Here is a 27,663-nt window from a genome sequence, read left to right as displayed (position 1 = left end):
TGAGACTCAGTGCTGTGGGCTTTTTATTGCAGTGTAGACGTACCCAAGATGGTTGCATGGATCCTGCATGATCCAGGCTCCCATAGCAGCCAGGAGGGAAAGTAGCATGGTGAGGGTTCTCCCAAGCTTCATGGGACTTGGAGCCAAGACCCTGCGATAATGGCAGCAAATCCCGCACCCTTACACAGGAGTGCTCAGCTGGCAACCCTGCCAATGCACACTCATGTTATTTTTCCCTACATGGAGATAGGGCCCTGTAAAAGGAAGTTATTTTAGTTTTCCAGTGTAAGCTGGCAGTGATCACGAGAAGCACAATGCAAGTGGAACTTAGCTTCAAATACATCTATTTGTATTTATGGGAAAAATGATGTTCATGCCTCTAATTAAAAACATGAGCAATTTATTTAAAACTCAGCTATTACTTCTTAAGGAACAGATTCTGTTCCCTCCTTATTCATCTTACTCCACTAGACCATGCAAAATAAAATACTGCTCAGAATGGCAAAATCTGGCTCCAGGTCGTTAGTTCTGTTCCTTATTTGATTTCTTTTCATAAGCAATATTCACTGCCTTCCACATGCAGTGAGATTAATCCATCCCACTGCATGAATTTGAAACTGCTTGGCTTAAAGAGGGAATCAGAAGATTTCTCGACAGTAAGGAATAAATGTCACTGCTGTTAATCAAACCATGAGAGTAAACCATAATAACATGCGTCTGACGAGGTGGGTATTCACCCACCAAAGCTTATGCTCCAATACATCTGTTAGTCTACAAGGTGCCACAGGACTCTGTCGCTTTTTAAGATCCAGACTAACACGGCTACCCCTCTGATACATAATAACGGTGGTGATTACTGGATGTTGTTATAGTCTGCCAATTTGCAGCCCAATTTCGCTGACCCAAGACAGTTCAGAGATGCATTATGGGTATATATCGCAAGCTCAGCCAAACTATGGCCCTCATTCAGGAAAGCATCTCTATTCAGGAAAGCACTTAAGCACTTGCTTAACTTTAAGCACATGCTGAGGTCCTACTGGTTCCAGCTGGAGCCATGGATGTTTAGCCCTGCTGGAAATCAAACTATGTGCCTATTCTGGAGAGACTTTGATCAGTGCTTTAGATGTGATTTCCCTTGGAAAAATGTGTCTATGCAAAAATGACAACTTCTTATTCTAACCTGATGCGTTTAGAGTCATCTCTCCTCACTTCAGCGAGGACACCAGATCATCAATCCTATTTAAACATTTTTGATCTCCTGTTAGAAGTGCAGAGCAGAAGGCAGGATACTCTAAAGTCCATGGGTACATTCACACAGCAAAAAAAAAAACAACCAAAAAAAAACAACCGCAGCAGTGAGCCTCAGGGCCAGGTCCACTGACTCAGGCTCATGCTACAGGGCTAGAAATAGCAGTGCAGACATTCCCACTCCGGCTGAAGCCCAGGCTCTGAGACCAGCCCCACTCGCCCAGTTCCAGAGCCCAGGCTCCAGCCTAAGTGGCAACATCTACACTGCTATTTTTAGCCTCATAGTCTGAGCCCAAATTAGCTGACCCAGGCTCTGAGACTCGTTGCCACAATTACTTTTTTTGTAGGGAGCTAGCCAGCAGTTCAGGGGACCTGCGCTCAAGCCCCTAGTCTCCAACAGACTTCCTGTGTGACCTATGGCAAGTCATTTAGCCTTTCGGTGCCACTGTTCCCCATCAATAAAATGTGAATAATAGCACCGTCCAACCTCTTAGGGTTGTGAGGCTAAATATAGTAATGATTGTGAGGTGCTCAGATACTGCAGTAAAGGAGCCCATAGACAGACTGGAGAAAGAGCTAGATTCCATTCTGACTCAAGATGCATTGATAGGATTGTGTACTTAATTCCAGCTACTCTTGGTTAGACCTGTGCAATCCCTTTACAAGTAATGGGTTTGCATGGCAGACGTAGACTGGCACTGATGATGCACTATCCAGAAAGAACACAGCGTGGCTTTACAATCCCAGGCTGAGCATTCAGGCCTGGCTGTTCAAAGAATACCTTTGTTCACTTGTGAGTGGAGCTATTGATTTGGAATTCACTGAGACACAATGAACTTGGAACCCCATGATGCCATTTTTTATAGTCACTCTCCATGCACTTAAAGCTCAAATTTCCCAGGGTAACTCAGGCTTATGCTTGATTAGAGCACTTAAAACTCTATTCATGGTTTGGAGAGTCAGTAGCTGCTCTTACCCTGTTGGAGTCGATTCTAGCCCTGGACGTATAGATAGGAGGAGGGATGTTAAAGGCCTGAGGAACTAAATATTCCTCAGCATCCATCATATCTTCCAGGTCTTCCTCATCCAGCAGATTTTGGAAGAATTTGCTGTCGTTTGGACTCGGGAGCTTCATACGGTCATCACCCTGAATGTGTCACATGGACAGAGGAAGATAGCACAGAGATTAATTCATTCTATGAGCGTGGTTACCTGTTTTCTATACCACCTTGCAGTCATGGTGCAGAGACCATGCATATACTCAGGTTTCCCTATATCACCATAGTTACATAGTTTATTTTGATTTTTTGGCTGGGAATATGATGACAGGAGGGGAATAACTGCATTAATCAAGCAAAAATAAATGTTATTGAACTTTTTTTCTTTCTTTTATAAAACAGACTCAATTTTGGACCCAGTAGTCCAGCTTCTGGCAAGGTCTGCTGTATGTTGCGAAATATTTGAGATATTAAGGCTAATGCAGGAAAAAAAATATATAATGGAAAGTGGGCCTCTTTGCTTTTTATTTTACTTTATTTTATTTTATTTTATTTTTATTTGTGTTTTTTAAGGATTTATTGTGTGAAATTCCCCTGTTAGCCATATGGATGGCCTTATAAGAATTTAATAGGGATGAAATCAATAGGAATTAAACTGGGTAATGACAACATTTAGATTGCAGTAGGGCCCATGGTCCCAGGTCCCACACAAACACAGAACAAAAGACCGTTGCCTACTTCAAAGAGCTCATGATCTACAGAAATTACACTAAAAACCTACATAAATTAATAGAGAATAAAGTCCTATCTAGAGAATGGTTTAACCATGGTGTAGAATTTAACAGAGAATTATATCCCTGCCATAGAATTCTATAGATTGGTTTAAAACTCGCACGGAGGGGTTGTTCGCAGTGTTGTAGTAGCCATGTTGGGCCCAGGATATTAGAGAGACAAGGTGGGTGAGGTAATAGATTTTATGGGACCAACTTCTGTTGGTGAAGAGACAAGCGGTGAAAGAACCTTAAGAGGAGCTCAGAAGAGCTCGAAAGCTTGTCTCTTTCATCAACAGAAGTTGGCCCAGTAAAAGATATTCCCTCACTCACAGAGAGGTTATCATTCCTGATTATATTCCATATGACTTTCCATAAGGGCAGTGACACTAGTGCTGCAATGGAGTTAAACTGAGATGAACATTTGGCCTTTATTGTCCTAACCGACTGCTATGGAAGAGGCCAAATAGCACTATGAAAGAGGCCATGTGGGTGACCTGAAATGATGAAATACCTGCCAGATTATACAGCAAATTACCTTGACAACGAGATTAAAAAGATAATGAAAGGAAGAACAAAGAATGCAGTAAGTTCTTTTACCTAGTGAAATAATTATCCATGCAGGGTTTCTGGGGCCTTCTCTTTTTAAACATTACTCCCCTTGGAACTCAGTGGGGAATATTGCTAGGAAAAGGGCACATTATGATACTATTACTCATGCTGACTATTGTCTTACTGATCAAATTGTTCTACTGAACTGTTTGTACTGATCATTGTGAGTCAGCCCATCAGAATCTGGCCCAAACTGATTCCATGTTCTGGCCTCTGGTATTTAATAATTATGTTATTGACATTGCAATTTTTATTCATCTCCATATTTGTTTGTCCAACCTGTTCTTAAAATCCTCCAGTGATAGGGATTCCACAGCCTCCCTTGGCGGCCTATTCCAGAGCGTAACTACCCTGATAGTTAGAAAGTTTTCCTAATGTCTAACCTAAATCTCCCTTGCTGCCAATTAAGTCTATTACTTCTTGTCCAATGTTCAGTGGACACGGAGAACAATTGACCACTGTCCTCATTATAACACCACTTAACATATTTGAAGACTGTTATCAGGTCCCAGCTCAGTCTTCTTTACTCAGGCCCAGTTTGTTTTTTAACTTCTTCTCACGAGTCAGGTTTTCTAAACCTTTTATCATTTTTGTTGCTCGCCCCTAGACTCTCTCCAATCTGTCCACTCCTTTCCTAATGTGTGGTGCCCAGGACTGAACACAGTGCTCCATCTGAGGCCTCACCAATGCTGAGTAGATTTGGGATAATGTAAATATGGAGTTAGGAACTGAATTCCATGCACCCATTTTTTCACATCTCGGCATTGGTCTATATATATTGAGCTATCTTACAGTATTAGCTGATATTTCTAAGAACAGGTTGGACAAACACTTGTCAGGGATGGCGTAGTTTTACTTGGTCTTGCCTCAGAGCAGGGGATTGGACTAGATGACCTCTTGAAGTTCCTCCCAGCCTGACATTTCTATGATTCTACAAGCAGAATTAAAATGATTTCTAGATGTTCCAGAGTTGCTGACCTGAATGACAAGGTATCTTTGTGGGTCTCGAGCCATTCTAGAAAATTCAGCAGCCAATTCCTTGAATTTAGGCCGACTGTCAGCATCAATCATCCAGCCTGGGGACAGATTTAAGAAGAAAATAAAAAGTTGATTGGCTACAAGGAATATCATTACATTTTGAATAACATTTGAAACAATCCTGAGTATGAAGTGTGATGATGCCTTTGGTGTATTTGGCCTGCAGAGGAAAAAACACAATTCAGTTGTTTAGGAAAATTGGAAAGACAATAATAAACAATGCTTCTAAAATAGAGGAAGTCAGATCTTGTGGTTAAGCCCCGGAGATCTGTATTCAATTCTTGGCTTTGCTGCTGTGGGACCTTGGACAAGTAGCTTACTTTATCTGTGCCTCAGTTTACCATCTCTAAAATGGAGATGGTACTAGAGTCTTTCTAATCCCGCCCCGCTTATCAGTCTTGTCTATTTAGATCAGAAGCTCTTTGGGGGCAGGGAATGTCTCTGACCGTAGATTTGTACCGCACCTCGCATGATGGGGCCTGTGTTTCAATCAGAACCTCTAGGCACTATCATAATATTACCAGTAAAATAAACATTTCTACCTGATCTGCTAATCCATATGTATTCCAGGTTAGAGCAGACTGTTAAACAGATCTGAACACTCTGACCTCTCGCAGTTATTTCTCCTCTCTCCTCACCATTTGAGGGACTTTGTATTAGTGCTGCCATCATCATCTATGGGCTACACTTTAACTTTATTTGCAGGCATAAGCCCTGCTGCAGGCCGCTGCTATTATCGAGACACATTCCGCCTCCAACAAGCAAGGACTCCCCGCCCCCCCCCCCATCGCATTCTCTCAAAAAGTTCATTAGAAAGAAGAGCCTCCTCTTTGAATGCCTTCTGCAAAATAGCTAGTGCAAAGCAACTGATAAATGCCGCTCAGCAACAGCTGCTGCTTTATATCAGTGCCAACCTCTTCTACGAAAAGATTCGATCAGCAATTTTCCAGGAATGTGTCCTCATTTAGCAGGGACTCTCAGTGAAATGGTCCTTATCTCCTACAGTCCCATTACACCAAACATGTGACCAAAGTAGAAGAACCAAAACTTCCTTAGCTAGAAGGCAGGTTGGCAAGAACACTAAAAGATTAGGGGTACGCCACTAGCAATGGTTTCCCCAATTTAAGATATCCAGTCTACCTGCATCTGCTTTCAACACTATAGAATTGTTTCCTATTCATTAGAACTGTGTTCTGTTAGAATATTCTTGAGTTTGATCCGAACGGTCCCCTTCCACGTGTTTAGGTCATCTAGTCAACTTCCAACCGACAAGATGTTGCATCACTAGATGCCATGACAATCAAGTGCCTTGCTCTTTTATCGTCCATATCTTATAGAGCCTGTAAGGATGCTGCAATCCTTTCTCACAAACTAATGCACATCTGTATCCCCGCTGAAGTCAGTGGGCCTATTCACATGGTTTATGGACTCTTCAACATGAGAAAAACATGCAGAATCAGTTTCTATGGCTGAAATGACATATCGAGGAGAATTCCTGTATTAAAGGAAATGTCATGCTATTCTTACAAAAATAATACCTGAGCCACAGACAATCAAACTGCATGAGGGGTAGATTGCTCTCATATCAGCATTGTGTAAGACTAAAGGAAAAGCAGTCTGCTGAAAAACAAAACCTTCCATTTATCCCTATCAGAATTGTTTGTGTTTGGATTTTAGGGCCCATGTAGGTTCCAGACGGACAGTGCGGAAGACTCAACTCCTATTTACCCACAGCATGTGTATAGTCCAGGAAGCTACATTGCAAATCACCTCATAATGTCCGACCAATGTGCCTCAAACCTACACCCATTACTAAGATGAGGATGTTACAGTCCTTGGCCTCTCTGTTAACACTTTCAGGAAGGAGGAGAATATTGATTCTAAGGGACTGTGATTTTTGTGATGTGGACACTTGTTCATTGGGAATTAGATGAAACCAGTAAACACAAGCCACCATAGAGCCCCTGTACTGAGCATGTGTGTCAGCCTTCAGCCCCTAATGACCTGTGTTGGGTTTAATCTTGCAGTTAGGGGTGAAAGGAACTATATCTCATTAGCAATCTCCTGAGTGATATAGTGCACCCATGTGACAAGCTTCAGGTTACAAATGCAACTCTGAGAAGAGAGAAATCCCATTTTCTTGCTAAGAATATACATATTTACTCCTCCAGTACATCTTCTTAGTTCTGCTCATTTTTTTGTGTGCAAATCAAAAGCGAAAGGCCCATCTCAGAACGACGAGATGGCTGTATGTTAATTTCACTTAAATGAAGTCAGAAGGACCACACAGATGTTCCTAATTCTTTTTTAATTAGAAGTCTAGACTTTGAGGATCCATTTGCGTGCACATCTCTCTCTCTCTCTCTCTTTTGCAGGGGAAGGAGGGCAGAGTAAGTGAGAATCCAGATATAAACTATTTTAATTTTTTGCTAAATCATAAATGTCTATAAACTACTGGATCTGACCAAACAAACAAAAACAAATCCTCAGCTGAATAATATTTGTTAGATTAAGTCAATTTCTCTTTAATAAAAAAACATTATGGATTTCTTTCCTCAATATTTGAGATTTCTGTTTTGGAACCAACTCTTCTTTTTGCCACCTTCAATGCCTGACTACCCATGTACCATAATGATGTTTAATGCTATCATTTTTACATCAAAATCAATTGTCATGGAAATGACAAGTGTTTACAATCACAATCATACAATTTTGAGTTCATAGCGAGGATGTGTGATACCATCTCACAGTAATAAGAAGAGGAGCTAACTCAAACCCTTCACAGCTAAACTCATATCCTTTGCAATTGGAGGGCGGGGGAAAAGGTGCATTCTATATTTAAATGTAATTTATAAAACCGTAGGAAGCTTTTTGTTTTGAAACAGTCTCCATTATTAGCAAGCACTGTCAGTGACTGTAGATGCAATGGAATACGCTATGCTAGCATTGACCACAGTGATATTAAAATGACAGTTACTCACATTTCACCATCACCATGTAAACATCAATGGTGCAGATAGGAGGCTGGGGCAACCGTTCCCCTTTCTCTAACAGGTCAGGAATTTCTCGTGTTGGGATTCCATCATAGGGTTTTCCACCAAAGGTCATAAGCTCCCAGATAGTGACACCTGGGAACAAATGAGTATAAGTTTAGGGGCATGTTTTATTTAAGTTGTTAAAAACACCTTATGGATCAGTTTGAAGCTCAATATTGGGTTACAATGTGATGAACCTGTCTCATTCATTCTCAGAACCAGTGCATGTATAAAGTGTGCGTAGCTTGCTCGGACTTATGTTGAATCCACCACTTAAAGACTATTGAAAGAGTGTGGAACAACACTTGAGTTCGAGTCTAATGATGGTGTCTCTTGTTTGCATTGGGTTAAGAAAAGGTGCAGGCATGACAGATGGGGAGACTTAGAACAAATAAGTGGTGTCGAGTGCAGGCATGACAAATATGGAAGACTTAGAAAACATAGATGGAAACAATAACAAAAGAATACACCTGGCTCTTTTATCATATCAAAATGGAAAATGAATGGTTGATGTTATTGTAAGGGGCAAAAAACCTGAAGATGTTCTGTAAATTACAGCATCAATTTCCCATAATGATGCAGAGTGAATAACGTTATGTCATTATCTTTGCTTTGTAAGTCATTCACAGTCAGTTGTGTTGGCTCCTCTTAAAGCACCTTATGGATTTGGGTTGTGATAATGCTATGATTTAAACCTGGGATCCTCTTTCTGAATAGCCTGAGGATTTTTTTGGCAGCTAAGAAGAAAGATAAATAACATATATCACAAGTAACAGAATTTATCCCAAAAGACAATCTTTAATATTAAAAATACTGCTGCTTTCCCAACACTCTCCTTTGTTTTGCTTTTATTTTATTGTAAAGGTCATTTAAAATATGCCTCCAGCCTGGTAATCATATTTTGCAGACTGTCACTTCTAATCTGAGGAGAGAGAAGTAAAAATACATATCCATGAAACATGCATTTATTTTTCCCCCATTCACCTCCACACTGATGTTTAATAACTAAATCTTGTCCATCGTCGTGTTTTATTCTTTCAAATTACAGATGTGCTGGGCCTCCTGTTTTAAACTGAGCTGCATAAATAATGGAGGAAGATGTACATTTTGCTAACTGGGGTAATACACAATTTGGGGGTGGGGAGGAAGCTGCTTTATGCTTACAGTTTTAATATCATAGAATCATATATTTTTCTTAGCTGGACAGAAGAGGGTAGCTACCTGGCAATAGCAAACTGTATTTTACTGCTACCCACAGGTAAAAGTGAGTAATGAGTTTCAGCTGATACTGCACAGCTTTGTTTCAAAACTATTCAGCAACAGAAACTCTGGATGAGGTCCAGTATCTCTAATTACCTAATATGGGTCTGATGCTGTGAAATCTCATTTATAAAGGTGCAGGTTACTTTCTCACTGACAGCTGGACAAGTTAAACAGGCAAACAACCAAGCAGATGCCTAACAGCTCATTCTTATGTTGTAGTTAACACAATTAAAAAAACTCTCTAAATATTGAAATCACTTGGTTTTCTGTTTAGATTCCTCATGGCCTGACCTTTCTCACTGATTCCAAAGTTGTTTGTGAAATTAAATCTAAGCCTGTATAAGTCAGCCTCTTCTTTTTGCTTTCTTCTCCCTCCCCCATCTCATGCTGTATTTGTTCTGTGTTATGACATATTCCCTTTTATCTGACTGTAGTGCAGAAACTCCCATAAGCCAGAAAATATTTTTTGACATTCCTGGCTTTCAGAGTTCGGTTTTCAAAGAACTGTTGGAAATTATGACCAGCAGTCATATTTCTACCAATCTGTGGCGAAACGAAAAGAGGCTTTTTCTGTCACAATGATCAGCCGAACTGCTACCAAAACAGAGTTTCTGGCAGGCAACCCAGCAGGGACGTTGTGGTACTGCATTTTAGTGAGCAGGGAAATAACTCAGAAGACAGGTAACAATGCAATTTAGATGTATATTTTTTTAAAAAGAGAGGAAACACGAGGTAACAGTTATCTCCTTTAGAAATATGGGTTGATAAATAAACATCAGTGACACAATAAAAGAACTTTATGTATTTCACAAGAGATGAATTCTTAAGCACAGTCACATGGAAGATTTACCATAGCTCCAAACATCGCTCTGATGGGTGAATTTCCTGTAGTGAATACATTCCAGAGCCATCCACTTAATTGGCATCTTGGGAGCAAAAAGATACATGAAAGTTAGAAAAATGATAATGAATAAACTAATATGAATAGGTCCTAAACCCAGGTATCTAGTTCTCTCTCACTCTGTCAGTCACTAATGTAAAACCCCCTATAGTCAGGACATTAAAAAATTAAGGCTCACACCAATAAAGTAAATAAATACGTGGCCAAATTCTGTCTTCATTAACATGCAAGGAGCCCTCAAGGAGAGGGTGTTGCAATTTGAGGGGGAGGGATAGCTCGTTTGTTTGCACATTGGCCTGCTAAACCCCAGGTTGTGAGCTCAAACCTTGAGGGGGCCACTTAGGAATCTGGGACAAAATCAGTACTTGGTCCTGCTAGTGAAGGCAGGGGGCTGGACTCAATGACCTTTCAAGGTCCCTTCCAGTTCTATGAGATAGGTATATATCCATATATTTACAGTCTGTGCAACCCCCCAGAATTCTTCATGTCTCAATTTCAGTGGGGTTGCTTAGGGAACAGCATCTGACCTGGTGATGTTGCACACACATAATGGAAAGCAGAGCAGGCACTCATCTATCACAGTCATGCGGATGGTGTAAAGAGCTTAAATGAAAGTGAGCAGAATAGATTGTGGCCCACAGCATATACTGAGCTTAGAAATAAGCAGAACCTTCTGTTAGAAATCTTTGACTGCACCCAAGCTTTGGTGGTTCAGATACATTGGAACAGCCAGTTTCTTGCTAATCCTGGATTTAGCATTATAAAATCAAACCAGTTTGCCAATACAATGACTGTGTTTTTGACAAGGTTTTGCCAAACCAAAGCACTAGCACAGATACATAACAACCTATACAGTCATCGACAATGCTACAAGACAATGAGTTAATAGTGGGATGAGAATTTTAACTTCTCCATTTCTGGACTTGTGTGTGTGCGTAAAGGGGCCAATGTCCTGCAAGCCCTTTGCATCCCAAACACCTGCTGACTTCAAATGGGCAGTGTGTTCCATGAATATTGCCTTGTAGGAACAGAGCCTCAGGGTATACACTATATCCTACCAAGTAAGGGTCATCTTCTTTTGAAACTATAGAGCATGTCATTGAAAGGAAACCCTCCCCACCAAATAAACCTACAACTGCAGGTGCCCTGGTCAAATCTTAATGGCTGGATAAAGCAGTTAAAGAGTCTGCATTGTGAAAATATCCTATGTAGTTGATTAGAGAACTGTAATCTTGATATTTATGGCCAGGATATCATTCTCTATTAAATTCTATGAGTTAGTTTAATGCCTTTACAAAAAGGAAATCATACTGAGTTCTATAGAGACCTATTTAATTTCTGCAGAAGTCTATTAAATTCTATAGGATTTTTCCAGACAGGAACAATTTCAATAGCAGAGCTGTATTATTCATCAGCTGCATAAGCCCTCCTTAGCAAACGTACAGTACAGCTTTAAAATGCAAACAACTTCTGGCTTGGGAAGGGATATTGCTCAGAAGCAGGACAGTCAAATTTCTGGTGCATACATCCTACCCCAGCCCCCAGATGTGCGTTTGGGCCACGAGTCCAGGACACCCTCCAAGAGCTGCAAGAAGAATCTGTAGGCTTCCTTTGTCCTTCATGGGTAGGAATGGGTGGAAAAGAGGCAGGGGGGTGCTGGAGGGGAGATCAGAGGAAGTGGAGGAGTCAGGGAAGGCTGCCAAATCTCTATCCTTATGCCAGAAGGTCCCTGCAGTGCTAGGGAGTTGAAAAGCAGCCACTGTCTATTACTGTGCAAATAAGCGATTCTTCAGTTCACTGGCATTTCTGGGGGGCGCGGGGGGGGGGAACCCAGAAAAAAAGGGGTTTCCATTTGACCTAATTAAAAAAAAACGGTGAATGGAAAAGTTAAAAAAACAAACAAACCGTCATTTTGGGTTGAACAAAACATTTTGTTTGACCCAAAGTGAAATGTTTTGCTTCACTTTAAAAAAAATTAAATTTTATTTTAATAATACTGAAGTCAATTTCAAAAAAATGAAATGTTGAGATATTTTTGGATTTTTTGTTTTTTACCGAAACAACTGGGCAAATTCTACATGAATTAGTGAAATGTTTTGGTTGACCTGAATCTGCATTTTTCGGCCAAAAAAAAATAAAAGTTTTAGTCAAAAAATTTTGCCCGAACCTGCTGCTGATTTCTGGGATGCTTCTTGCCCCACCAGCTGCATCCCCGTTGCTCCCCATGATTGCTGTTCATGGAACAGTTGAACTCAGCAGCAGCACTTAGGAAGGCAGCCACTCTCCTCAGGAAGTAACAGACGATGGCAGCAGTCTCTAGTCAGCCACCAGTATAAGCGAACAGAGAAAATGAGGGGGGCCACGGGGGTGGGGTGGAGCAACCAAGGATTTGGGAAAGGGGATGAGGAGAGACATAGACCCACCAGGGATTTTATGGAGGAGAGACTAAGGCAGGTTAAGATGAGCATGTCTGGTGAGGCATTTCAAAGATGCGTATGGCATAGCCACTTGGAACTGGTGTCTGGGACCGCCTGAATGTTGTTATGCCTCTGTTTGGGTGCCTTTATCAAGTCTTGCAATGGTGAGTCTATGTAAGACACGAAACGGAATTCAAACTATGGTGGTGCAATGAGAAATAATATGGGAAGAACAGTGGAAAGTGTCCCAGGTGTCCAGGTTAAAACCTGTCTGTTTTAATTACATGCACCAGATCTCCTGAGTGCCCCAGTATTTTGCATCCCTTCCAAGATGTCTTGAGCAAATGTTGGCACTGCAACAAGGAACTGGGAAACAGCATGCACAGATTTTTTTACTGTGAGCCAACAGGCAGATTGTTGGAAATCACGTCAAACCTTAATGGACACGGTACAAGTAAACATCTCCTGCCCCCTTCCCTTGTGGCTGTTGGAGAGAGATCTGTCTAGGAAATGTAGCCTCCACACTACTCAGTGCTGGCAATAGCCTACAGTGATGAACTGGAACAACTGCACTGCACTGAATTCAGATGCTTTCATTGCAGTAGAAATGCAGCACAAAATGGAACACACAAGAACAAAGCCCGGCCACGATCCTGTTTTGCTCAGTGGTGCTCATCTTAGGCCAAGCCCTGTACCTTGCAAAGTCCCATTGAATAGAATGGAATAACTCATAGGACTGGGCCCTGCCTGATTTCCCACAGTGCTGAGTACACAGTCATAGCTCCCACTGAGGTCACAGGCAGCTCTGGTGTGCTCAGCACTTTTGAAAAATGAGGCTTGTACCAAAGTGTGAATTCAGGAGCCTAACGTTCAATTTCTCTTTTTGAAAATCCCAGCCTTCATCTACAAAGTTTCCTTTTAATAACGTACATGGTCACGTTCCAGTAGGCATACTCTTTTCAAGTGATAGAACTGAGAGAACAAGAGCTTTGCACTGGAATGAATGAAGGCCCCTGCAAAAGAGCAAGACTAGGACTGCTGGCGTGAACAGGGGTGGCTCCAGGCCCCAGCACGCCAAGCGCGTGCTTGGGGCGGCAAGCCGTGGGGGGTGCTCTGCCGGCACGAGAGGGCGGCAGGCAGGCTGCCTCTGGCGGTTTGCCTGTGGAGGGTCCGCTGGTTCCGTGGCTTTGGTGGACCTCCCGCAGGCAGCCTGCCATGCTTAGAGCGGCAAAATCCCTAGAGCTGCCCCTGGGCGTGAATGCACCCACCTTCCCTCCATCAGCGTTGTACTCTTTCTCATCGCCTTCCAGGAGCCTGGCCAGGCCAAAGTCAGTAATCTTCACATGGTTTGGTGATTTTACCAAGACATTCCGGGCTGCCAAGTCCCGGTGAACCAATCTCCTCTCTTCCAGGTACATCATTCCCTGGGGGACACAAAACATTTCTTTTAAGCCAAATAAACCCTTAAATATTTTTCAGATCCACCCCCTCTTTTTTGCAACCTGTTTCCATGATATCTTGAAAAACAGTCTATATTTTTATAATATGATAAAATAGAGCCTAGAGGTCAGAGCCACAAAGCTGCTAAGAATTGTACATAGTGAAAGAGTCCTCACCATTAACAGCTTGCAACCTAGATAGACAAGACAGAGAAAGGAAGGATTATCCTCCCTATTTTGCAGAGAGGGAACCTGAAGCACAGGGAGATTAAGTAATTTGCCCAAGGCCTCAACAGGAGTCTGTGGCAGAGCTGAGAATTGAATCTGGGTCTCCTGACACCCAGTCCAGCTAGCCAACTACAAGAAAATGCTCCTGTTCTATACCCAAAGCCTCTGAGTTGGATACAAATTTTCAATATTCTTAGTGAATTTTATGGGGAAAACAACTCTGTGTTCCTCTGGCTGCAATCCAGTTACTTTTCCAACCCCATTAAAACTTTACCTCTTGTATTATAATTGGATATAAGATCAGTGGTCAATGTCATTTATGAGCATATACGTTCTGTTACAAATAGTTGTGCTGGCAAGCCATCCAGGTGTCTTAATAGATAAGCTAAACATGTTCAAATTGTCTGGTCTGCATCTGCCCTAATCATTTACTCAGTCTGATGATAGACTAAGCACCTGCAGTCAGATCAGCATGTGAGTTTACTGAGATCCCCACCAAAGCTTAGTCTTAGTACTTCTATGAAGAATGCAAGATGCCCTGAGAGGGTTAGAAGCCTGTAATTTCATAAAGAGGAATTTGTGACATTAGCAGTCATTATAGGGACCTACAGATGAAATTACATGCCTGGCAATTACCCTTATGGTAACTTTTAATATATCAACTCCATAACATACACAGTAGTTTAAAAAAAATACTGGAAGCTGTAATATCATATAAGATGATAATTTGGAGAGTCACCATCAGTGATTAAAATAAGTACATTACTCAGTATAATGGGCCAGATTCTGATTCCCTTACATTGTGGTGCTACCCAACTAGCCCTACGGATATCAGTGGGTCTATGTCTGTGTTAAGGAACTATCCAATGTAATGTAGTAAAATCTAGTCCTGTGCTGGCAGAAAAAGGGGACACCTACCTCTACAGAAGTCACCAAGGGGCTCTTCGAAATGTATTTCAGCATAAAGGAAACCAGTGGCCATAACACTTCGCTTTTATATAGAAGATTGCAATGCAATCAACATGGAAGGTTATGAAAGGCTCATGGGGGAGCCTCAGCATAAATACTATTTTATTTTTAATGCAACATATTTTGCTGCAGTCAACATGAAGAGAGTTTGAACAGGGAAATGGGGACTATGTGGCATACAGCAAACAGAATTATTTTTAAAAGGCACTTTTAGTCAAAGCAAGCACTTTCTCATGCCAATTGCAAATCAATGCTGCTGGCTGTTGAACATCACAACTGTACTCTTTGAAGGATTAAGAGTTTCTGACATCAAAACAAAAGCTGTGGAAGAAACAGACAAATAAATCTCACAGAGCAAACAGTTATGAACCATATAGCAAGTGTGTCATGAAAAATCAGATTACTTTAGACGGTATCGTGATCAAGCTTGCGTAATAACAATTGGAACCCAACCAACAAGTGATACTGTATAGAACAATCCAATCAGTCAGTACTAGTGACATTCCAGGATACAGAAGTAGCAGCATCAACAGCAACAATAAAAGCTGATAGGTGCAGAGGAGCACCCGCTTTGGAGAGATGTATTTCTTAGGGGAGGATTTCTTAAAGGGAATACTCTATATCCTAATAAAGAGGAGTGGGTAGAAGTTGATAAAAGTACAGGTAGGAACTGAAGAGAAACAATTAAATGAAAAAAAGAGTCCCATTCAATTACATCATATGAAGGCAGACAACTAAATATTGACAGTGCTTGTATACAAATGCAAGAAGTCTAAATATTAAGATGGACTTGAGTGCCTGGTAATAACTGAGGATATTGATATAATAGGCATCAGAGAAACTTGGTGGAACAATGCTAATCAATGGGACATGGTAATACCAGGAAAAAAAAAATATCGGAATGACAGAGTAGGTCGTGCTGGTGGGGGAATGGCACTGTATGTGAAAAAAACCTAATCAAATATAGTAAAAATTTTAAATGAAACAAATTATACCATAGAATCTCTACAGATAGAAATTCCATGATTGAATAACAGGAGTATAGGAGTAGGAATATACTAGTGACCACCTCACCAGGATGTGTAAAAGCAGCAGAGAATCCTGTGGCACCTTATAGACTAACAGATGTTTTGGAGCGTGAGCTTTCGTGGGTGAATACCCACTTCGTCAGATGCAGGTAGTGGAAATTTCCAGGGGCAGGTATACATATGCTAGCAAGCAAGCTAGAGATAATGAGGTAGTTCAATCAGGGAGGATGAGGAACGCACTCTGTTCAGGCAGTAGATCAGGTGTGAAAACCTAAAGGGAGGCGAAATGGTCTGTAAAATTGGCAAGCCATCAACAGTCTTGTTTCAGCCATCCAGAAGCTGATTGTGTCAAATTTGCAGATGAACTGAAGCTAGAACAAGGTTTCTCTTTGAAGTCTGGTCCTAGAGTTTTTTTGCTGACCGATGGCGCCACCTTAAGGTCTGCTATAGTGGTGGCCAAGGGAGGTTGAAGTGCTCTCCTACAGGTTTTTGTATTTGCCATTCCTGATACTCTGATTTTGTGTGTCCATTTATCCTTTCCGTAGTGACTGTCCTCCAGCTTTGGCCCGATGTACATAGCAGAGGGGCATTCCTTGGCATACTGATGCGCGTATATTACATTGGTGGACGTGCAGGGTGAATGAATAGTGATGGTATGGCTCGATCTGGTTAGGTCCTGTGATGGTAATTGCTGATGTAGATATGGTGGGCAGAGTTGGCATCGAGGTTTGTTGCATGATTGGTTCCTGAGCTAGAGTACTATGGTCCGGTGTGCAAGTTGCTGGTGAGAAACGTTCAGGTTGGCAGGTTGTCTGTGGGAAGATTGGCCTTTGCCCTCACCACCAGTTAAGACCTGTGAGAAGCATGGGGATCATTGTCCAGAATGGGCTTATAAATGATCCCGCTGATGATGACTCCGTGTTGCGAGTGGCGGTTTTAGCTTGGGGTCTGTGAGTGAAATGAGTGCAGTGGGTCCTGTTAGATTTCTTACTGGTTTGTTTCTTGTAGTAGGAGTCTGGGTACAGTACCGTGTTGTCTGGCTATGTTGATCTGTTTCTAATTTCCTCCGTGCGGGTATTGTAGTTTGAGAATGCTTGGTGGAGATTTTTGTGGGTTGTCTCTGTCTGAGGGGTTAGAAGCAGTGCGGTTGTACCTCAGTGCTTGGCTTGACAATGGATCTGGATCGTGTGATGTGCCGCGGGATGGAAGCTGGAGGCATGAGGGTAGGCATAGTGGTCAGTGGTTTTTCGATATAGGTGTGGGTTAATGTGACCATCTCATTTGCACCGTGGTGTCTAGAAAGGGATCCTCCGTGTAAGATGGTCCAGGCTGAGGTTGATGGTGGGGTGGAAGTTGTTGAAATCATGGTGGATTTTTCAAGAGTCTCCTCCCATGGGTCAGATGATGAAGATGTTCATCAATGTAGCCATAGGTAGAGAAGTGGCGTGAGTGGATGAGAGCTGACGAAGCATTGTCCAGGTCAGCCATAAAAATATTGGGCATATTGTGGGGCCGTGCGGGTGCCATAGCAGTGCCACTCGATCTGGAGATATATATTGTCATCCAAACTCTGAAAACAGTTGTTGTTGAGTATAAAGGCACGAGCTGCAGCAGTTGTGCTGTGGCATCATCAGGGATACTGTTCCTGACAGCTTGTATTCCAGACTTCAAAAGAGAAACTGCTGAGCTTCAGTTCATCTGCAAATTGACACCATCAGCTCTGGACTAACAAAGACTGTGACATGGGCTTGCAATTACGGAGACCAGTTTCTCCTCCTTGGTTTTCACACCTCTACTGCTAGAACAGGGCTCATCCTCCCTGATTGAACTAACCTCGTTATCTCTAGCTTGCTTGCTAGCATATATACTGAGCGGCCTGCTTTCTTGAATCCATTTGTTATGGGTCTTTAGCAATTAGGTCCTCCCACTGAATTTCCATATGCCATCTGGACGAAGTGGGTATTCACCATGAAAGACTCACACTTGCCAAAACGTCTGTTATTCATAAGGTGCCACAGGGGCTTCTCTGCTTGTTTTTCATCAGATCCCCAGACTAACCGGCTACCGCTCTGAATACTCAACCAGGATGGTGATTGTGAAGTGGCCTCGAGGGAGACTAGGAGAGGATAATTGAAAACAGAAACATACAGTAAATGAATTGGGGGATTTCAACTATCCTAAATGATTTACCGATTTAAGGGAATATGCACCCCAGGGACAGGCATGCAGCAGTAAAATTTATGAGACACCAATTAATGACTGCTATTGGAGGCAGTCAAGTCCTGGCACCACAGGGGAGAGACGTTTTGGATATGAGTTTCGTGGGGAATACGCCACTTCGTCAGACTGAAATGTGACGAAGTGGGTATTCCACACCACGAAAGCTCATGATCCAAACGTTCTAGTTAGTAACTTATAAAGGTGTCCACAAAGAATTTCTCTGCTGCTTTTACAGATTCAGACCAACACAGCTACCCCTCTGATACTTGACAAAAGGGGAGAGGCAATTCTGGATTTAGTCCGAAGTGGTGCATAGGATTTGATCCTTATGGTAACCATAATGCAATTCAGTTTAACATCCCTGTAGGGGAGAAAATACCAAAGAAACCCACTACAGTAAATTTAACTTCACAAAGGGGAACACCACAAAAATGAGGAGGCTAGTTAAATGGAAATCAAAAGGAACTGTCACAAGAGTGATATGCCTGCAAGCTGCATGGAAACTTTAAAAAAACACAGTAAAAGAGTCTCAAACTAAATGTATACAGCATTTATTTATTTTTTTTTAAATAAGAGTTCCAAAAAATGCCACCATGCCTAAATGGAGTAAAAGAGGCATCAGAGACAAAAACACGTCTTTGAAAAATTGGAAGTCAAATCCTACTCGGAAAACAGAAAGGAGCATAAATTCTGGCAGGTCAAGTGTGAAAGTATAATTAGGAAGGCCAAAAAAGAATTTGAAGAGCAACTAGCAAAAGACACAAAAACTAATAGACATTTTTTTTAAAGTATATCAGAAGAAGTAAGTCTGGTAAACAATCGGTGGGGACAAGGGGCGATCGAGGTGCTGAAGGAGCACTCAAAGACGACAAGCTATATGAATTCTTTGCATTGGTCTTCACTACAGACGACGTGGGAGAAATTCCCACATCTGAGCCATTCTTTTTAGCTTACAGATATGAGGAACTGTCCCAGATTGAGGTGTCAGTAGATGAGGTTTTAGAACAAACTGATAAATCAAAGAGTAGTAAGTCACCAGGACCAGATAGTATTCACCCAAGAATTCTGAAGGAACTCAAATATGAAAATGCAGAACTATTAACTGTGATATGAAAACCTATCACTTAAATCAGCCTCCGTATCAGATGACTAGCAGATAACTCACGTGAGGCTGATTTTTGATAAAATGCTCCAGAGTTGATCCTGGTAATTACAGGTTGGTAAGCTTAACATCAGTATCAGGCAAATTAGTGGAAATCATAGGAAAGAACAGAACTGTCAGATGCATAGATGAACACAATATGTTGGGGAAGAGTCAACATAGCTGTTGAAAAGAGAAATCATGCCTCACCAATCTATTAGTGTTCTTTGAGGGGGTCATCAAACATATGTACAAGGATGATTCAATGGATATAGTGTACTTGGACATTCAGAAACCTTTTGACAAGGTCCCGCACTAAAGGCTCTTAAGCAAAGTATGCAGTTACGGGATAAGAGAGAAGGTCCTCTCATGGATCAGTAATTGGTTAAAAGATAGGAAACAAAAAGTAGGAAAAAATGGTCCATTTTCACAGTGGAGAGAGGTTAACAGCAGCATCCGTCAAGGATCTGTTTTGGGACCAGTGCTGTTCAACATATTCATGGAGGATCTGGGAAAAGGAGTAAACAGTGAGGTGGCAAAGTTTTCAGATGATACTAAAAGTTACTCAAGATAGTTAGGTCCAAAGGAGACAGCAAAGTGTTACAAAAGAATCTCCCAAAATTGGGTGACTAGGCAACAGAATGGCAGATGAAATTCAATGTTGATAAATGCAAAGTAATGCTAATTAGGAAAAAATAATCACAACCACAATTACAAAATGTTGGGATCTAAATTAGTTGTTACCACTCAAGAGAGAGATCTTGGCATCATTGTGGATAGTTCTCTAAAACATCTGCTCAATGTGCTGAATCACTCAAAAAAAGCTAAGAAAATGTTTGGAACTATTAGGAAAGGGCTAGATAATAAGGTAGAAAATATAATTCCTCTATATAAATTCACTGCACACCCACACCTTGAATATTGCATGCCATTTTGGTTGCCTCACTTCAAAAAAGCTATATTAGAATTGGGAAAAGAACAGAGAAAGGCAACAAAAATGATTAGGGATACAGAACAGCTTCCATATGAGGAGAGATTAAAAAGACTTGGAATATTCATCTTGGAAAAGAGAGGACTGAGAAGAGACATGATAGAGGTCTATAAAATCATGAAGAGTATGGAGGAAAGTGAATAAGGAATTATTTATCCCTTCACATAACACATGAACCAGGGGCCATCCAATGATATTAATAGGCATCAGGTTTAAAAAAACATATGGAAGTACTTTACGCAATGCTGCATCACCTTGTGGAACCACTGCCTTGGGAAACGGTGGAGGCGAAAAGTATGACCGGATTCAAAAAAGAATGAGATAAGTTCATGCAGGACAGGTCCATTGGTGCCCATTAACCAAGATGGTCGGGGATGCAACCCCATGCTCTGGGGGTTTCTAAACTTCTGATTGTTAAAAGCTGGGACTGGACAACCAGGGATGGATCACTCAATAAAGTACCCTGTTCTGTTCACTCTCTCTGAAGCATCTGTCTCTGGTAACTGTTGAAAAATAGGATGGACCTATGGTGTGACACCATTCTTATACTCTTAAAAAATGATCCTTAATTCATGAAATCCTGATAAGGCTGTAAATTTATATATTTTGTGTTGTTTCATGTACCCTGTGCTAGGTAATAACTTGAGAGGACTCCATGTTTCTGAAACAGAACTGGCTCATTATTAAGAGAATTATTTTCAGATATGTGCCAACTGCAGCCTAACTTTCCAATGCAACCACTAAACTCTTCCTGCAACCTGTGCTCCTCCCTCCAAGTTCCATGCAGTTTGCCATACTCATCTTCTTTCTTGTACATTTTTGCTACAACAACGTTCCCTAAAACAGAGGACTGCATATGTACCTGTTTAATCCCTTCTCCGCTTAGACATCTTACAATGTGGCCTTAATTTTGTGAACTAGAGGAAAAACATCCAAACTTGCACAGCCATGTTATCACTCCGTAAGTCCTTATTTGGGCAAAACTCTGATTAATAACTTCAAATGAGAAGTTTACTTGAAAAAAAATTAATGGGGTCAACCCTGCAAAAACAGTCATATGGGCAGATCCTTATGGCAGCATGAAGTTCCTTTTGCAGATTCATGACCTTCAGGATTGCATGTGCTTTTGGGAATATCCAAGTTAAACAACATATTGATTTTCCTCCACATCCTATTAACAAGGGCTGTGCATAGTGGGCCATGCACAATTTAAACAAAGCATGACAATGGAGGGAAGGGATGGGAGAAATCTATGGTGTTCATTGCAACAGCACCATTTAAATATATATTATGCTGGAAATGTTGTTTGAAGACCTTCTCAAATCTGGCAGGAGCAGTATTATAAATGTAGGTTTAACCTTTGTATAAGATGCAGGAGTATTGCGAGCGAAAAAAAAAATCTGCATTTCAGAGCTGGTGTCAACATCACCCAGTAGATTTATGGTCAAATATCAAACAAATATTTAATGTGAGATACATTGACAGAGCAATGGGACACCCTTACAATGGGGGGTGGGGGATGGGGAAGGAGAGAGAGAGAGATTGATTTCTAGAAACTACATTAAAAGTCTGATCCTGGGAAGGTTCTGGCCTGCAGTCCATGAGAATATTGAAATTCAACACCGGTCATGATCAGCCCCTTCCAGATGAGGACTGCAGGGATACAAAATGCAATCCGAATATAATTTGACAGGACAGGGTTGCACAGAGGTCTGCCTTTTTGTGTCTCCACTGGTACCCGAAAGTTTGCTAAAAGGTGGGATTTGATGGTGAAACATTAAAGAGGAAGCGCCAATGCTAAAAAGGCTAAATCATAAAACTTGGATTCATCCATGACCCATACGCCCAGAATAACCTCCTACGGACGCGAGGATCAGCTCTGACTAACCCATCCTCGAAACCTCTTCACTGCAATGGTGTCCTCACTGAGGAGCTCATTGGAAATACAATTACTAACAAGATCTTCTAACATACAATCACTCTCTGAATCAGCACTTACCGCCAGTAAGAAGTCAAACACACACTGCAAATAGTTAGGACATAGATAAATGGAGTGAGACATTTTTGAATGTTAGCATGAATAAGGATCAGCCTGCTATTTATTATAATCTTACTCCTAATCCTAACCTAGTATAATAACTACATACAGAGATAAGCCTGTACTACATCCAGTCTTTACTCACACATATATAACATTAAATATACTTAAGCTTGGTAGAATTTCATGTTTATTTTTTTTATAATTTTGATGGATAATATTGATGTTTATTTTTAAGTTTCTTCAGTTTTTAGTGAGTTATATTTTCACAGTTGCATGAAATTTGGCGTATTAAGCATTTTTTGTATTTTTATCAATTTAAATTTTCACAGATGCAGAAAATTACGGGAGCCTCAGACAATAATGATTTAATGACAGTCTCTAATTAACATTCTCGGTCAGTATTTTCCTTACTTTGCCTATCTGTACATTTCTATTATCATGGATGGAAATATTTTTTGTCGGTTTGAATGTGCCAGGTGAAATCAACGTTTATCGATAAAAAACAAATCTTTCCAAGTCTAAATATACTATTCTGTATATAGACAAAGCCTCTTTTACTGTTTGATTCTGCAGCTGTGCAAATGCCATCATTCTTCATTTTGTAAATACACTGCATAAATGGCTGTCCAGAAATCTTGGGACTTCAACAAGATAAGACCAATGAGTGGCTGAGTAGATCCCAGACAGGCACACAGTGGGAGGATTTTAGAAGAAGAATTTGTAGTGCTCCAACAGAGCTTAGGAACCCTGTCCATAAATATCTTCTCTAGCTGCTGAGCTCCTAAAAATAGCAAAAGAGAAGATTGCACCTGGGCACCTTACAAGCTCCACCAAAGTGGGGTCAAAGTAGGAAACACTGGTTGGGAATGGGAAGAGCCAGTGCTTCTCCTGCACTCCTTAGGAGCTCTGCAGCTGTGCGTGTGTGTGGGGGTGCTTCGTGACTTTTCTGGGGCTCCCACTCATTCCACAGGTCAGACATCTCTCCTCCTGCCAGCTCCTCAAGCTTGGTTTGAACTTTAACACCCCCCCAGCTGCAGACTCTTTCTCTTAATACATCAAATTTCATGCAACTGTGAAAATGTAACTCACTAAAAATTAAAGAAACTTAAAAAATAAACATCAATATTATCCATCAAAATTATAAAAAAATAAACATAAAATTCTGCCAAGCCCTTCTCTTTGTGGGTAGGGATAGCTCAGTGGTTTGAGCATTGGCCTCCTAAACCCAGGGCTGTGAGTTCAATCATTGAGGGATCTAGGGCAAAAATCTGCTTGGGGATTGGGCCTACTTTCGGCAGGGGGGGTGGACTAGATGACCTCCTGAGGTCCCTTCCAACCCCGAAATTCCATGGTTCAAGCTGCTATAGTCACAGCATACAAACAGAGAAGTTAGTGAAAAAAGTAAAAAGCTCTTGCTGGAAGGTGGCAAAGGAACACTACTTTATTTCTTAGGGTGATCATACACAATCCCCCTTTTAAGCCTGGTCTCAGACATCACAACTTTTATTTTGGCAAAACTGGGCATTTGCTCTTGCCAATGGATGATGGAGTGGCAGGGCTCTGGCTGTCAGCCGTGGGCAGTGAAGCTTGGACCATCAGCTAAGGACTCAGGTGGTGGGAATTTGGTGAGCAGCAACGCCAGGTGGCTCAGGCCAGCCCTGCATAGAAGGAGGGAGTTCAGGCCAGCCACATGCAGTGTCCCATTTTCACTTTGGGAAATAGGGTCACCCTAGCTTCTCTACACAGGGAGTTAGTGTGTGGCAAGCTGAACGATAAATCTACAGTGCATTTGTTTGCTGCACAATAACTTCATTTTTGTGAGTTAGGGTTCTAAGAGCTTGTCTAACTAGAGAATTAATGCACCGTGAACTAGGGTGCAGATCTACAGCAGCACTAGCATGCGATGCACTAATTGGCTTTGTGACCCCTGCTGCTGTACATTAAAAGTTCCCTCCTGCACTGATATCCTCTGTTTAATCTGGGGTACAGGACCACTAGAAAGTCCATAGTGCATGTTGACCTATTCCCCAGATTAAACAGAGGATATCAGTGCAGGAGGGAACTTTTAATGTACAGCAGCAGGGGTCACAAAGCCAATTAGTGCATCGCATGCTAGTGCTGCTGTAGATCTGCACCCTAGTTCACGGTGCATTAATTCTCTAGTTAGACAAGCTCTTAGAACCCTAACTCACAAAAATGAAGTGACAAAACAGGCTGCTCCCTAAGGTGGAGAGGCACAGCTCGAGCCAGTGTGTTCTAGGCTGGCTCTTTGCAGATTATAGCTGAGCAGTCAGACTGCACACTTTGATCAGAGCCCCCTCGCCGGCAAGTAGGACCAGGAAACCCTCTACCATTTAAAGTGACAGCTTGTAATTGTAATACAGTTTTCAGTACGCCACACATATCTTCCCTTCAGCCAGGGCTGATTCTCAAGAGACTCTCGCTTCCTGTCTGGCCCCAGAGACGGACAAGAAGTTAAAGCTGAACGGGAGTGATTTTGGTCAGGTTTGGGCTAGTTTAGCCTAGAGAGACTGATGTGACAATAGAGTCCTCTGCCATATTGGACTTCACTGGATCATTCTGACGGCCTTGCTGAATAATCTCAGCCAAGTCTAATACTATCAAGTCTAATGCCTATCAAGTGCATAGTACACTATTTAGAATCACTGATATAGCCCCAGACATTAACCAGGAGCTTTACTGACCTTGCACAGGGCCTGATGCTGCTCCACAGAAGACAACAGCAAAACTCCTGTTGCCTTCAGAGGTGCAGGAACAGGCTTACAGGAAGATCAGATGGTTTTACTGAGATGGAAGGCAGACAGGTAAGGGAGACCGGGAGACTCCAAGGCAGAAATGGCATGTAGGTGCCGAACTTAAAAGTCAGTGACAGGCCTCCTTCTGCCATTTGGGATTTTGAAAATGTCCCCTATAATTAAATACAAGAACATATGTATAGTTTGAATGGGCCAAATTCTGCTCTCAGTTACCCCCTTTACAATGCCCACGACTCCAGCAGAGTAGCTTAGGTGTGACTCTGAGAAGAGCCTGGTCCATTTTACAGACTCAGCACTAGTAAATCCAATGTATATATTGAGAGGCCTTTCTCACACTGGTTAGGCATTGTTTGCTGAGGTCTCTAAATTCTCAAACAGAGGGCAACTCAGACCAAGCCCTCAGCTCTAATTTCACTGTATCCTTCCGTGAGAAAATTGGCATAACAGAAAACGAGCTCTCACGTGTTGGTAACAAATAAAAGTGCTCTGGGACAGAGGAAAGGAGACGTCTTGTCCAAAAATTCCGGGGGTGAAGATAACACATGGAACAGCTTCACGAGTTAAAGAAAGTGCTGCATTGCAGCAGAAAAGTCTCTAATAGGTTCATAAAGTATTAGGACTGCTGCTAACATAGGCATCCACAAAGCAGTGTAGCCAAGGAGTGCTTGGAAATAAAAGTATGTAGAGGGAAATCTTTTAAAGAGCTTCTTGGATGTAACCCTGAGTTATACGGTTGTCCCCTGAGAGTCCTTCCCTTCAGGAGCTGGGCACCTTTGCTGTTTTTTTACTTTATCGTCAAGCATTACTTTCTGTAGCTCTCATTTGTCTCCCAGTCCTTCAGGGCAGTTGTTGAGCAGAGCTGCATTTTGTACAGCTCGTGATCGAGATGTTGCAAGTCTGGGCTGTTCAGACATTTTTATTTGATTTTTTTTGTACTTTTTTGTACGTTTCAAAGTACCACCTGTTCAGCGCCAGATGCTCTTTGAGTCTTGCACAGTTGGCACAAGTTGCTTAGAAAAATTCAAACTCTTCGATTTCAGAGGAGCCCTGTCTGAAGTCTGCTTCCATAAAAAGCTTGTGTGACAATATAAGGCTCCATTCCTATTCAGGAGAGCACTGAAGCATGTACTTAAGTCCCACTGAAGTCAAAGTGCACTCTGGGATAATTAAAAGGGATGAACTGAAGCAGGTGTTTAAGTGCGTTCTTGAATTACTGAGGCCCCAATCCTGCAAATTCTTAGGCCTAGTCCACACTTGAAAGACCCCTGGTATTAGAGGGGTGATTTAGTATAGACCATTAAAGATCCTGTGGCATTTTTTGCAAGAGGAGTTTGTCTCACTGTCCTGGTCAAACATTTCTCTCCCTTCCTTGTTCTACTGCGTGCTATTCATCTCTTACTGCTTGTATAGACCAGCCCTAATGTATAGTTATACCAGTATAAAGGTGCCTTATACCAGTGTAATTATTCCCCTTCCCTGCAGGAATAAGCTATACTGGTATAAGCACTTTGATACTGGCATAACTGCGTCTACACCAGCAGGGCTGTACCACTTTAACTATAACACTATAGTTTAAAGTGGTAGAACTTGTGTGTAGACATTCCCTTACCCATGTGCTTCATTTGTGAGCTTCATGGGACTACTTATGCACATAAAGTCAAACATGGTGCATAAGCATTTGCAGGATCAGGGGCCTAATTCTCCATGGCAATTTGTTATTATTTTAAATAAAGCTGTACATATTCTAAACAGTATTACCAGTGAGCAGATGTGCTGTAATAACTTCCCTGCTCCAGGTGTCCCAAACCACTGACTCCCAGAAGCTGGGATGGATGACTGGGGATGGATCACTCAATAAATTGCAGTGTTCAGTTCATTTCCTCTGTAGCATCTGGCACTGGCCATTGTTGGAAGACAAAATACTGGGCTAGATGGACCATTGGTCTGACCCAGTAAGGCCGTTCTTATGTTCTTAGAGTGACTAGTTTTCTATTCTTGTGTACAAACATCAACTTCTCTCAAAGTAGAATGGGAGGGAGGGAGAATGTTGATCTGCCTATCCCTAGGAAGCTAAAGGAAGTCAAAGGAGGCCTGACTTATTCTGATAATAACTTCTGCTTACCACAGCCATACCATGTAGCAGAATCATCAAACAGGCGTATGAGGCTAGGTTATTTCAAGCCAATGTAGGATCTCATGGATATTAATCTGCAGAGCTGGCAGGAATACACCATCTTCTTTTCTTTTTAATAACATGAAGCTTGCTTAATAACAGGAATCATCAGTAAAGAAAACTTGAAATGATAATCTCTCCTCCCCTTTCCCCACTAAAAATATAATATAATTCTACCTAGGGCTAAAGCTGAATACATTTTCAAGGGAGAGAGGCACCTTTTGTTGTCAGAAGCAACTGGCATCATCCAAATAGCTTTAACTCCCTGAGATAACTATGTGGAGGAAGAACTGAAGTTGCTCTGCAATATATTGACTCAACTGCACAGGATTTTTTTTAAAGACTCATTCATTGCAGAAATATGATTCGCCACA

The 27,663-nt window shown here is 41.6% G+C and overlaps 1 protein-coding gene across 1 annotated transcript in view; it reads right to left on the bottom strand.

The window, feature by feature from the left end:
• Nucleotides 1–27,663, bottom strand: part of ERBB4 (erb-b2 receptor tyrosine kinase 4) — a 1,039,775-nt gene that overhangs the window by 26,367 nt on the left and 985,745 nt on the right. The window contains exons 21-25 of the mRNA XM_075069950.1: nt 13,551–13,706; nt 9,815–9,890; nt 7,648–7,794; nt 4,607–4,704; nt 2,225–2,395 (exon numbers count right to left, since the gene is read on the bottom strand). Of these exons, the coding sequence (XP_074926051.1) occupies nt 2,225–2,395; nt 4,607–4,704; nt 7,648–7,794; nt 9,815–9,890; nt 13,551–13,706 (648 nt within the window). The remainder of the gene's footprint in view (nt 1–2,224; nt 2,396–4,606; nt 4,705–7,647; nt 7,795–9,814; nt 9,891–13,550; nt 13,707–27,663) is intronic.

The sequence above is a fragment of the Chelonoidis abingdonii genome, chromosome 10 (genome assembly GCF_003597395.2).
Source record: "Chelonoidis abingdonii isolate Lonesome George chromosome 10, CheloAbing_2.0, whole genome shotgun sequence".
Lineage (NCBI taxonomy): Eukaryota > Metazoa > Chordata > Testudines > Testudinidae > Chelonoidis > Chelonoidis abingdonii.
The sequence above is the reverse complement of the archived record's forward strand: the minus strand, read 5'-3'. Positions and strand labels throughout refer to the sequence as shown.